This window comes from Limulus polyphemus, unplaced genomic scaffold (genome assembly GCF_000517525.1).
Source record: "Limulus polyphemus unplaced genomic scaffold, Limulus_polyphemus-2.1.2 Scaffold478, whole genome shotgun sequence".
Classification (NCBI taxonomy): domain Eukaryota; kingdom Metazoa; phylum Arthropoda; class Merostomata; order Xiphosura; family Limulidae; genus Limulus; species Limulus polyphemus.
This window is the reverse complement of record NW_013666088.1, coordinates 37256-52023: the sequence shown is the minus strand read 5'-3', so window position 1 is coordinate 52023 and position 14768 is coordinate 37256. Positions and strand designations below refer to the sequence as shown.

At 31.9% G+C, this 14768-nt stretch overlaps 1 protein-coding gene across 1 annotated transcript in view; it reads right to left on the bottom strand.

The window, feature by feature from the left end:
• The window catches only part of LOC106458508 (endoplasmic reticulum metallopeptidase 1-like), a 55180-nt gene that overhangs the window by 26271 nt on the left and 14141 nt on the right, over positions 1-14768 (bottom strand). The window contains exons 4-7 of the mRNA XM_022384744.1: positions 12145-12291; positions 11239-11331; positions 8015-8230; positions 4765-4994 (exon numbers count right to left, since the gene is read on the bottom strand). Of these exons, the coding sequence (XP_022240452.1) occupies positions 4765-4994; positions 8015-8230; positions 11239-11331; positions 12145-12291 (686 nt within the window). The remainder of the gene's footprint in view (positions 1-4764; positions 4995-8014; positions 8231-11238; positions 11332-12144; positions 12292-14768) is intronic.

Below are 14768 nucleotides of genomic sequence, written 5' to 3'. Positions count from 1 at the left end.
TTAAGAGGAGAGCTACTGTGATGATACCTACGATGGAAAGGTTGTTATACAAGGTTAGGTTAAGATCACTGAACTTGTTTTGTCTTGAAAAAAAAGAAGAGTTAGAGTGGATCTGATTGAGGTGTTTAAGGTTGTTAAGGGAATTGTTTGAAAGAGTTAAGAGGAGAGCTACTGTGATGATACCTACGATGGAAAGGTTGTTATACAAGGTTAGGTTAAGATCACTGAACTTGTTTTGTCTTGAAAAAAAAGAAGAGTTAGGGTGGATCTGACTGAGGTGTTTAAGGTTGTTAAGGGAATTGACAGTGCTGATGTATCATCTTTTTTCACATTTAATGATAAGAATTGTAAGACTAGGAGGACACAAATATAAATATTAGCAGAGTAGGAGCATTAATCAGCTAAGACAATATTATTTTTCTAACAGGGTGGTTGGCCTTTGGAACAAGTTGACTTCAGATGTAATGGATGCAGTTAATTTAAAGGAGTTTAAGGGAAATCTTGATAAGTATTTAAATAATAATGGCTGGCTTTGAGATTTTTTTTAGTATAGTTTGATTTAGTAGATAAGACATCCTAGATGGACCAAAAAATCCCTTGTTGTCCTTTAATTTTATATTACGGGTATCAAAATATAGTGCATGTAAGGAAGTGACTGACTTTTTGATGATATATATCAACCACATACACTGTAGAGAATATAATTTTTTTCAATTATTACAGGTAAGTATGTATATTTTTAGTATGATGTCCAAACCAAATATACCTACACCCTCTTCTGGAGAAATAAAATAGTTTTTAATACTAATAAAAAAATTGCTGATGTAAAGATACAACAACTTAAAAAAAGGTATCATGGTTCTTAACCCTACCAAGGCATCACGCAGATATATCCACTTTGAAATTTAGAGCCGTTTGATGCAACAAGTGGATTTACCCTACAGTTTCACAAAAACCTTTCCTTCTACTGTGACAAGCAGATTTACTCTACAGCTTCATAAAAAAACTAGAAAAGATCATATTCCTAATTTAATTTTTTGGTGGATAATTGACACTTTTTGGGAACCAGCCTGCTATGTTTTAAAATATGCAAAACTAAAATATTTGTGGCTTACAACCTAATAACGAATAAATGACATATTCACAAACATTAAACTGCAGAAAAATGGGGACTACAATTTCAACATAAACCACAGAAAATATTTATAATAGAAATATACAGCTATCAAGTAAACGTATACATATTCTTAACAATCTTCTAAAAAAAGAATAAAAAGTCACTATTTATTATGGCAAATTAAACAACAGGAAATACTCAATAGCTATGGAACTTGAAATTATTTTAGGCAGAATTAGAGTAACTTAATCTATGAGACTTTTTTATTAGTTATATTTTTGTGCACCAGCAATAACAAGCATGGGATGTTCATATACACAATTTGATTTCATTACTCCTCAGGATCTCTACCAGCCTACCCTCAAATTGAAATTCTTTTAGGCAGGATTAGAGTAAATTAAACTATGAGACCTTGGGTGTGGTGAAAATACATCAATCAAAAGGGGTTTCACCTCCTGAGTCCAAAACTGTAATTAGATCTCAAATCAGTTAAGAGATGACAGAGCTACGAGTTAAAAGTTTTACTTGAACAAAAACTCAGAGCCATTCTATAAGCCGCTATACTGTGGCTAAGATTAGAATACTATTAATTCACTTTGCACAGATCTGAAGTAGAACCAAGATTCACTGTCACTTCTTGCCACTTAAGAACTGGCATTTATAAATGTAATTTTTGCTCTCATACAGAAAAAATATAATTTTTTGAGCTTATTTTCATTCCATTTAGGCCGAGTGCTTATTTCTTTTAAGAAATAGTTTTTTTAAATATATCAAGAAAGCATAGTATAGCTGAAATGAATAGTGGATTTTGCTACTGGGATTGTATTTGAATATTCAACAATATATATACAATGAAAATATCATAATTATTTTTGTATATTAAAAGCCATTTAACCTTACTATGATAGATAAACAAACATCAAGATATGTATTCGCAGCTTGTAACTGGCAAATTAGTGGATGGGAAGTGGGTGAGTGGAGATAAGTACATATCAGAAATAGATTTTCAGTATTAGAAAATGTTAGCTTCTGAAACAGTACTACCTCCTCTCCCCAATATGTAGAATCCCACATTGGAAAGGTGGGAAAACAATCAAGCAGAGAGCGACTAGTATAAAAAAAGCAGGTGTGCCTCAATTAAAATATGAGGCATACCTGTGGGGTATAGCACTACTTCTGGAACAGGTATACTCTTCACCCAGTAAAGAAGATAAGTAGGGCAGAAACGAATAGAATACATGGCTAGGGCTAAAGGACCTTATATGAATAGGCCAAGTGAGGTCTGTCCAGGCAGAAAACATCCAGATTAAGAACCTTCGATTGATATCAAGATAGTCACACGAGGTCCACCCAGCAAAAATATCCAGGGGAAGCCCCTTGGTATACTGTGGATTATGTCAAGTGTGGTCCATCTGGGCAGAAAACATCCTGTGGAAGCACCTTGCATAATAAATTTTGTGACATATTGTGTGTATAACATGCAGCATAACGACAACTGCCCTCTTCTCATTGAGTGAGTACATATGGCTATGACACTGTGTTATTTTACAAACCTACTCGTGAGGAAACCTTCATAGTCCACTACTCCAGCGACTGGAAACCAGAAGTGGCAAGGACCCCCTATGCTCCACTAGAAGAAAGGGGGGGATTACATTTGGGGTCCAGAGGAACAACCCACCAGAGACAGTGTAATGGGTGTCTGCATTTCCCTATTTTGGAAAGCAGTAAGAACTGGATTGTAAGAATTACGCATCAGTAGGGATGGGCAAAAATTGTTATCTGCTTTAATCAGGAAGTCTATCAGTGATGGTTCTCAGGATATATATAAATATATATCTATATATATAGATATTGATATAAAAAAAATGTGATATGTAGATATAAATACACCACCGAAAAGCATCGGTGGTCTTACAGAAACACCCTATCTCCACAGTGAGCATTGGAGAAGTATACAGATATAGTGCTAAGATATAAAATTTAGTATACCTGACCAGGCAACACCCTCCACTAGGTGGGATCCTGAAAAATGATGTATAGGCAACGGTAAAAGAGAGAAAAAAAAATGATGACTTACCCCAGTCACAGGTGAACAGTTGTGTGTAGAATCACCAAAGGAAGAAGACAATATATGCCTGAGTAAGACACAGCGAAGTTGTGCAGAGAAAGAGTGACAATAGTTTAGGAAGTTGTCCACGTACCGACCTGAATGACCCCCTCCAAACAATGACAGAGTCAAGTTAGATGATGGATTAGGTGTGTAGATGGCGACTGCCCAGGGTCACATCGAAATATGCCAGGTGTAGGAGTTGACGAACCCAACCCAAGAGCGTAATAGGAGAAAGATCAGGAAAACAGGAATGCCATGGAACAATGAGACAGGAATGAGAACAACAAAATGAGACAGTACAAGCCAAACAACAGAGCAGAGAACAAAATGGATAAATGAGATGACCAGGAAACAAATGAGCATACAGGTGAAAAAAGGAAGGAAAGGAAACAGAAGAAAAGGCAAAACAACTTACCAGGGCAGCCGAAGTTGATGAAGGAATACCGGATCCGGATAATGAAAAATATATAAGAAATGGTAAAGGATGTCATAAAAAGTGGAACAATGAAGACTGCATGCCAGGAAGGGGAGGATTTAGGTCATAAGAGAAATATCTTACAAGGAGCAAATTGCAATGGAAGAACTGGACAGGATAGGAAGAACAATATAGAGATCCCAATCTGGCAGAACAAAGGAAATGTGTTGATTGGACAAGATGAAAGAAATGGAACAAGCCAGGGAAGAGAAACTTTCTGGAAGAGCGAGAAAGGAGGGGGTTTGACAGGGCAGCTCTATAAAGAGCAACAGTTGAAACAAACAAACCTTGAACAAACAATCAGATGAAGAGCTGGGACAGGTGAGAAACAGAAGTACAGGAGCGATGGAAGCCTGGGGAAAAAGACCAAAGACTGAAGCAAGACTTATGCCTCTGGTACATAGACAAAGAGGAATGGTGAAAGGTGTAGGCAGTGAAAGGTGCAACACAAGGGGTGATCCCTGAACTGAGGCATGGGACTGGACAAAAGAAACACAGAAAAAAGTGTAATTTTTCAATGTAAAGAGTCACATGTAAGACTCACAAGCAACGCTCCCTCTATTAATTAGATGGAATGCAATAACAAGGACTTTAATAACATGTGTATTGTATTGTTCAAAGCTTGCCTGTTGAATAATTAAAGATTTTATTTGAATTACCATTTTATTAATTTTTGAAATGTTTGTTTCTTCTAATTACACTTCCTACTAACAAATATGCTTTGTTTTCCTTAATATATATTTTAATTGTACTTATACTTAATTACAAAAAACATTAGTTTCAGCCCTATTTAAAGTATTATGAAAAAAAGATAACTGTCAACTTTTATTGAAATAGTTTTAAGTCAAATTATGTTATCACAACTTCATGTAAACATTCACTATTTTCTAAATCATTGTTTTTAAAAACTAGTTTATTAAAATATTATAACTATCATGCAAGTTATTTTTCAACTTTTACTTATTTTACTGCAAATAAATTGGTATAAATACAAATTTGCAAGTAAGGTGTAATACAAAAAATTATGAATAAAAAAGTAAAAAGTTTGTAAGAAATACTTGCCTGTCGTCTCTGCAAAGTGACAAACCAGTGGACTAAGATCAGACAAGACACTGCAGGGAAAAAGTAGACTCCTAAAATCCAGTATGGTCTATTGTACCATGTCATTGAGTAGCCCACTGCTCCAAGAACAGCTGCAATGGCCAGGTTAACACACAGAGCAAGTACTGCAGATGCCAATGTGATACTTATAGCTATCAAAAGTCTGCTTGCTTCCTGGCTTGCAGTGGTGTCTAAAGAATAGCAAGTATTGTTCATTAATGAGATAATTAAAAGACACAAAGCAGTTGTCATACTAGACAGCAGCGGTATTAATGATAATTTTCTATATATGTATATTCAAATACACATTATTACTTCTATTTGGCTAAACTGCTGTCAATAACCTACAAGAAGTAGAAAGCTATTAGATAAATTTTGATATTAGCTCAATTCCAAATAAAAGTTATTGATAAAGTTTTTATTTTTTTCCATATGAAAACAGTTATGGATTACCAATAGATATTTCAATTACATACAAGTCAATATTTGTCAAGTCATTCTTAGTTAAATTAACACTCCATTTAGTAAATATTTCCAACACAATAATTAAATTTTTTTCCTCCACAAACAACTGACATAAGAATTGTGTTTTAATATAAAACTTACCAATAAATTAACTAACTAACTATATATATACAGAGTTGGGCAAAAGTGAATATACAGTTGTTTCATTTAGAACAGTTTAATTTCTAATATCTTACTCTGAAACAAACAATTATTAAATTGGTTTCAAATGTATTCATAATATTTTCTTTAGTACCTACCATATCATACCAACTATATTGTATCTTTTGCATCATCCTGTACATCTTGATACTTTTCCATCAGAGTTGTTTTTCCCTGAATTATAACTTTACATACCCTCAGTTTACCATTAGTAACAAATTTTATCCCATTTAACTGCATATGATACAGTCCTTCTAAATATATCAAGTTTGTCCCAAACAGCTTATTTTTATTTATCAGCCAAGATGCTTAGTTGTTTTAACATCTCTGTTCAGTTACTAACTAACTGCAAAAAACAACAACAAATCTTTGTAATATAAATCTTTCAAACAAATTGAATAAATTTATAAATTAAACACACTATTATCTTTAACACTAATAAAAATCTATTAATACCTTTTGTGAAGCTAAATAATTCATATGCATCTCAAAACAATCTTTCTTCTCATTGTCAATGTGAAACAATCAGGCAACAGTTTCATCATATGAAGCTAACATAATTTTACTTAAAATAATAATCAGAGCAAAAGAACTCGTAAAAAACCATGAAAATTTTCATCTAAATTAATTTTTTGACTGAGGCCATAGGAAACTAAATATTATCTAATACTTTTCAAGAGCAAATACTCTTGCAATGCATATCTTTATGTATCTATCATAAATTGTTCAATTTGGTCTATTCCCAAAGTAATGCTTAGATTTGAATATTTTGGTCATCATAAATACTACTCATCACTCAGCCCATTCACAAGCATGAGCATTCTATTCACTTTGTACACAAAACAGAATTTTCAACTTTTTATATACACAGTTGTATTTAGGATGACAAAAAAAAACATTCTGCCAGTCATCTTTAATGCATGTAATGTGTTTATTACTTATTCCACTCTTAGCAAACGAAATTCTCAGTCATCATTATTCGCATACAGAATACTGATCCTATCTATGAAAGTTCATATAATATGATGAAACTACTTGGTTTTCCATGCATAGTTTATTTCTAATTATGAATAATCCTCAAATTATAGAATTGTTTACATACTGTTCATTACTGGTAGAGTATCCATATTACATTATATTAAGTAATTTTATGTTTTTTGTCTGTTACAATACCCTGTATAAAAAACTGAAGACAAAAACTGAGTGAAAAACACTCATTTTCTGTGTAAACTACATAGGAAACTCCAGTAGTAATTACAGGGATTAACTGCAACATTGATAGTGTTTTTGGCTATATCTTTATATGTGACTCATATAGTATTTGGATCTTTGTACAACCAAAGTCATGGACTAACAAGCAATTTGTGCAAACACAGCATAGAAGAATACAGTGGGATTCATTTAGGGTTAATAAAATATCTCCTATGACACATCCTACACAAAAGCAAAAAATGATTCAGAATATATTACTTGTCTGAAAAACTAAGAATGCAATTCAGTGAACAAAATTACAGTAATTCAATAAAAAATCAATAAACTAGTGACATAGTAGAGATATTCCATTTAATATGATAAAAGTGGAACAGGATAACATGTTTTGTTCTAATAAGATTTTTTTGTTTCTGTCCAGTCTATAGGTATCAGAAATCACTTGTGTAATAGTACAAAATTTCTGACATATTTCTGGTTTTTGACATATTTCCAGGGCTTCTTGGGATCCTCCTATAAATTCTTTCTGAAAATATTTACTTATATTCAATAATCTATGGCCCTGTTTTCATGTGTATTATAAAATACACAACTTATTTACCAAATGTAACTATCTACTTCTTACTTCTTGTCTCTCATACAACTTATGTCTTATGTGATAAAAAAAACTTCAGATTACATGCTTTATTACTTTTCTTTTGGAATTACTGTGTGTATTATTGTTTAATAATATTATGTTTACAGTTATTAACAAATCTAAAAGGTTGTAATGATATTTTGGGTTTACAAACTTTCTTTAAAAGGAAGATGAATAACTTTTCTGATTGTCAAGTAACTCACATATAGGTGCTGAATGAATTTCAACTAATCAATTTTTTTCCTATGAGCTCAGCTTTCCTTTAAATAACATTTACGTTGCTAGATGCAGGAAATTATTTTACTTACTATAGAAGAACATATACTTGCAATTGTTTTTTAATGGCTAAACATAAATGTGCTTCTCCTGAAGTGAGAGTAATATGCAAGCATCTCTTCCACCAAAGTTTAATATTTTGGAGCAACACAAACTGTGAATTCAGTTACCCAATAAAACTTGTGTACAATGTATATATGTACATGCCTTCCCACGCAGCAATTTGTTGATTTATGAACAATCATAAAGTTTATAGTTTTCTTGTCTATCACGTGCTCAAAGAAAATTTTTTGTATTAATTTTTCCCCACTTGGTTCAGTAATGAGTACACAGAATACACTTATCATTTCTGTTAATCCCACATAAAATAAAGAATCTTGCACTCATTCTGGTTGACTCAACGAGTTAGCTCATTATACTCACTTATTTTGTCCATTCTTAACCTTATTTTGAGAAGGATTTCCAAAACAGTCAAGATTGCAATACTTTCATTCATAATGGTACCCAAACTTGCAGAATAGGTGATCATGAACAAGCCCAGTACATCAAAGAATACAAGCTTGCTACTTCTGTACTCCAATGGGTGATTAAAGTGAGGTGACTTGAGAATATTATGAATTAGTCCCAGCATATTCTCACCTGTGAAACATAAAAATAAGATGCCACAAACATCAATTTATTAATATATATGACAATATTCCTGTGCATACAACAAAATGTTTGAAATCTCTACAATATGATTTGATTTTTCTGCTTAGAGATCTGTATTTATTAATGAAATTCCATTTTAATATTAAAAACTTATATTTCAAATAGGGTACTTTTGAATAGATTTATAGTTATAATATATACACTGAATAATGAACATGTTTGGAAGAAAATAAGTGGCAATGTCTACCTCAAACAGAGAAAAGGAAGCAAAGACCATCAAAGGACTCCAGTCATCTTCTAGTTAAAAGACCATCAACACAAAGTTCTGACATTCCCTACAAATGGTATCTAATTTGTATGTCCTGTGAACAGCCACATTTGTTAGGTACATGAACCAAGGTTCCTGTTTGTAGTTTGTTCCAACTCATACACAAGTTTTACCTCACAGAAAAGGGATAATTCATAAGGAAAAAACATTACCAGCAAAATTCCACACATACAAAATGGTGAAGGGATGATATTAAAAGAGAGACTAGATCCACATCATGATACATAATATGAACAGTCTTTGCAGAAAAAGCAGAAAGGTACATCATAGATACTGTAATTGAATCTTCCAACCAACACATTGTGAGATCACAAGAATTGGAACAATCTAAATAACTAATAGATCTAATAATGGAAAAATGAAGGAGAATGTGACAAACATTTTCAACCTAGTGTGATCTTTATCATTGATATTACATCTAGTAGTTTCCAATGCTTTACCAACTTTTGAAATTGAAACTGCAATTTAATGTTTTTTTTGTACTGCATATATAAACACAATTCCAATAAGCTTTTGTTGTCATTGTCCAGCCCAATGGACAAGTTCTGGTTTTAAATTAATAGTCATGTGAAAAAAAAAAATTTGCAGTCGCACATGATTTCTTATGACAAATATTAGAATTATATGCACCCCAAGTGTGAGTCCTTTGTTACATAAAATGATTCACTTTTTGTGTGACAATGATAGTAGAAATCATACTAATTTTATTTGCACCTTTTCTTTATACATTTGTCTCCTGTAATGTTGCAATGCATTTCTACTTTTACATGCCTCCTGTTAAAAGTCCTGTAAAAGTACCAATAATTTTTCTATACATGTTCCTGGAAAAATAAAATCTGTGATAAATGCATTTTATTTTGTTTCAAAAACAAAATGTAGGCCTCATAAACTATAACAAAAAAGGTGATTACAGTCCAAAAACTGCAAATTTATCAATTTACATTTTATGGAATATGTTTCAATTAAGATGTCAATTAATTGACATATAAAATGGTATTCTAATAATTTATTTTTCAGTTAAAAACTTAATTTAAACATATTGTACTTAACTGCAACTAAAAGATTTGGAGTTTTATAGGCCTAACGAATAGGTTAGGAATCCAACCAAATCCTGCTCTGACAAAATTAACAAAATAAAGGACTGAGACATAAAGCATTTAAGACAAAATATATTCACAGAAATACTCTAGCAAGAAGAAATAAAAGACTTTAGTTAAAACTTCCAAATGCCTTCAACAGTTTTACTTTTGTATTAGCACAAGTTTTTGGCTATTTGGTTATGGCCTTCTATAGGCAGATAGTTTATAAACATTGCTTCTCAAGAGGATCTGATGAAATTAAAAGATTCAAAGTTTTAAACATCTTTAGGTTAGCATACTAGTTCTGCTAATTTTAAAACTGACAAATTCAGTGAAGCTAATACTGAAGCTAATAATGTAGCTTGTTAGTGAATCTAGTTAGCAAGCAAGAATGAGTTCAAACCAGCAAAACAACAAAGTTAATGCTAAAACTTGCAGTACACAAAATTCATAAACTTGCTTCAATGCTTGGAATAGTAGTTAGTACTTGGAAAGTGTAATTATTAAATCTGGTATATGCAGTTGAAATAAAAATTGATGAATTTGATTGATGAGTTTTCATGTAAAATGGACATTGATAAATGAAATATTTAGAATAACATTCTTTAAAATTAGGTAGGTGATTAATGTTCATATATTATTAACATAACAAAACTATTGGCCATAAGTGTCAGAGAGTAGAAAACTGAATATCAAAATCCTTCAATTATCATACTTAGTCTTTTCACTGCTGCATGCACATGTCTCTCACATCTAGATCACTGCCATGGACACACATACAGCATAAACTATATAACCACACTATATAATATTTGTTTTAGCCAGGAAACTTGTGATCTTAATCACATGAGTTTATCAGTTTCAAGTTTCAGATAAATGATTAAATTTCAAAGTATGTGTCATTACATTTCATCTTGTGTATCTAAAAACAGATCCTTCACTGGGAGGATTGTTTATCTATAAAAATGGCAGTGAAAGAGTTAACAAGGTGACACAGTCACTGGTTAGTCTGAACTTAGCCACAACAAGAATTTTCAGATAAAACAATTTGTGTAATTTAACACACAGTACAAAACATTTCACATATTGTAAAACAAGTTAGGAAGAGCAGAATAAAACTTTTAGGGAAAAAAAACATTTCAAGTTACATTGGTTAAGAAAAAAAAAATGTCCTACACACTTTTATTTTTTAATGTATCCAAAGCTTTTTAGTGTTAAATTTTAAATAAAAACATTTTTGTTTTTAATATTATAGCTCTAAAAACACCAATAAAAATGCCATTGTCCACATGTATATATTTTAATTACTTTTATAATAAAAGCAAACAAAAAGAAAAAATTTACAATTAAAAATGTTGAAACTAATTGACAAGTAGGTTTAAATTATCATTTATACCTATAAAAACTAGCTGTCATTTTGGTTTCTGATATGATAAAAATTATTAATAAAGATAAAAATGAAAAGTTTAAACATTTTAAAAAGTTCAAAATAGAGTGACTTTCTGTGTTACACATGCAAAATACATGTATATTGTATAAATGTAAAAATAGAATTCTATAAAAAACAAAAAAAAGATAAAAGTTTTCACCTGTTCTCTGAATAGAACCTTCATTGATGAACTCTGGCCTGTCATATTTTGTGTGATAAACATAACCATTTCGCACATAAGCAAAATCCAATCCTGAAATTTGGAAAGCAGTAATCAACTACAGACATATGCCTGATTAACAGTGTATTATACAGTGTGCTTGCTAAAGGGTACCTTGAGTTTTTCTATTTTTCTGTAAAACAGTCACATTTTTATACTAAAAATATTTGGTTATTAAAACAGATAAACATTTTCAAAGCTCTATCTGGTTATCAAAGGGTAACACTGGAGATCGATAAGTCCTCGGGAAACTTTCTTTATGAATGAGTAAAATAAACCTCTTTGGCAAACGTGAAATATGTAAATCCAAAATGCTATCTCCTACAGGAATTAGGATACCATTTCCTTGATTCACTTAGCACTTCAGAAATTAGAAGTGTAACATATGATTTTAGCAAATGTATTTTATGTTATTAAAAGATTTCCTAGGACAAGCACAGTAAAACTGCCTCACAAATCATTGGATGAATGTAAAAAAAAACAACTGATGTCAGCAGGCCACAGGCTGTAGCATTAGAAAAGTTTATAGTAATTCTAGATTAATTCCAGTTTTACTACATGTAGATAAAAACATAATGTATGCTTTATATTTAAGAACTGTAAAAAAAAAAAATTAATAAGTCACATAATCATGTACATTAAGTATCCTATTAACATTTTTGATTCTTTAAATCATGTTGAAAGCAATCTTTGATGTTACTGATTTCACTAAAACTTTAAAAAATATCTTATGAAATTACATTTAATATCTAATTTTTAAATTTCAATCCAACAGTTTACAGTTACATGTGTGAATCTTACAAGGAAAACTACAAAACAAATGAAACAGTAATGTTGAGTACATACCTGGAATGCCTCCAAACTCTGTGAAAATTCTGAAGTCAGTATCTGCTGGAACCACTCCACTTTGAAACACCTCCTGGGCAATAATTGAACCAAATGGAAATTTAGCTCCGTCAGCATAGGCCTGAACTATCCAGGGATGCTCCGGTCCTGAATGTAAATAGAATTGAACAAATGTACAAAAAATGCAACTAATTTTTAATAATGATAAGAAGTCACTTGATATGGGCACAGAAGTTTCAAAACATTGATACTTGAGACGTTTCTAACTTAATTTCTTTTCAGCCCAACTTTACTTTTTTTTTAACATACTCTGAAATTAGCCCTCAAGAATTTAAAGTTATTATAAAGTTGGTCAGAAGAGTGAGCATTTAAAAAATAACTGAAACTTACATGTAATATTTATAGGTTAATTGGCATTCATTTTTAATATTCTGTCCCTCTAATTTTTTATCATATAATTACACATTGTTAGTAGTCTGATATATAATTACCATTTTGCTAAAAACATAGGGTACTTTTCTACACTTACACTAATGCTGCTGGTGTAAAACTATTTTTATATACAAGTACCAACTGTATAAAACTCTGTACACAACCATGTTACTCTCACAACTTGCATTAAATATTTTAACACCTGTTGCATTTTCAGCTGACTTGTATTAGACTGATACATATGTACCAGTCTCCAGAAATTGATGTATATGTACATGCTTAGAACATTTGAGTTAACATATGGTGTCCATCAGTCACAAATACTTAGAATGAGCATTGAGCTGAGGAAAAACAATACATGTACTTTTATATATTTATAAAATAGAGCACATAAAATCAGAAAATTGACTACATGATCATTGCTGTAAAAAGCCAAAAGGTATCATCATCATACCTTTTGTAGAGAAATGGTTTCAATTCCAAAGGTAACTGTATAGCTACTTGTGCTAATACAGACAAGAAAAATGTTTTACAAAGTCTAAGAGTTACCACAATGCCATGCTAAGTTATATATGTGTGTGTGTGCACTTACAAAGTCTCCTCAAAGCCCAACCTCATTTCTTTGTCCTCGGAGATGGAAAAGGAACAAAGAAGTAGAAGACTAGCAACCTGTCTAAAAGAAGGAAACTCTAATGTATAACCCGCATCTATGCTGTAACTAAACAAGTAACATGTACTGTACTATGTAATAACAAGACAGAAAGACATTTACGGTATCAATTACACTTCACTGATGAGAGATCCAGATTTCTGGTCAGATCACCAACTTATAAGAAGCAACCTTCCCATGAACATCAAGATAAAGTACCCACAGACATAAACAAAAAAAAAAGGTTAATAAACTTAAAGCATCATATGTCAAACAGGACACCACTAGGAAAGGATTTCAAAACAGACTCACAAGTTCAGTCTAAGAAACAGAACCAAGTTTGTTTGTAACAGAGTTGAAAGCTGCATGGAGCACCTTGAGAGACATTGTTTGTCAGACAACATCCAAGGTCCTTGGGTTTAATCCATGAAAACACCATGACTGGTTTGACAAAAATTATCGGGGAATAACAAAACTCATAAAATCTATGTGTGGTACCCATAAATGAAAAAATGTCAAAAGATAAAAAGAAAACATATAACAGTCTCATACAGATACTACAGTTCTGACTACAGAAAATGAAAACACAATGGTGGTAAAGCAAAGCAGAAGAACTCCAAAGAGCTGCTGATTCACATGACTGTGAGAGATTCTTTGAAGGATTATGTTGTATGTATGACCCCTAATCAAACACCAAACTCCAGCTCACAGACAAATACATCCTTAAACACTGAGCTGAACACTTCAGTACAGTTCTAAATCAATCACCTGCAATGTCCCAAGAGACCCTGAATGAGTTGTCTCAACATGAGATAAAAATTACTTGGCAGCACCATCTACAATGGGAGAAGTAGCTACAGTGATATAGCAAACACAAGGAAAAGCCTCTAGGCAAGATGATATACTGGCTGAGATATACATGTATGATGGCCGCCTTCTGAAAAACAATTAATATCACCCATCTTAAACATATGGAACTTAGAAACTGTGCTACAACAAATTAAAGATGCCTCAATAGTACATCTATATAAAAATAAGGGTAACCATAAAATCTAAATAATCACTGAGGTATATAACTCTTTCTATCACAGGAGAGATCTTAGCTCAAGTCATTCCCAATTGATTAATGGAATACCTATAACCAAAAATTTTTCCGAGGTCACAATGTGGTTACAGATCCAATAGAGGAACTACAAAAAAAAAAGTGCAAAGAATAACATAAAAACATGTACATAGTGTTTGTTGACCTTGCCAAGGCTTATGAATCATCTTACAAAAACTTGGATGTCCAAACAAACTAATCAACATCATATGTTCTTTCCATGGCAACACAACAGCACCTGTCCTGTTATAAAAAATTATGACTCTTTAGGCTCTTTTACCATAACGAACGGTACAAAGCAGAACTGTATCCTGGCCTCTACACTATTTTCAACTGTCTTCTCCATCACACTCTAGGATGCTTTTAAGACCTTAAAAGATGGCATCTACATACAATTTTGAGCAGACAGGTAGCCGTTAAATTTCAGGAGATTTCAAGCAA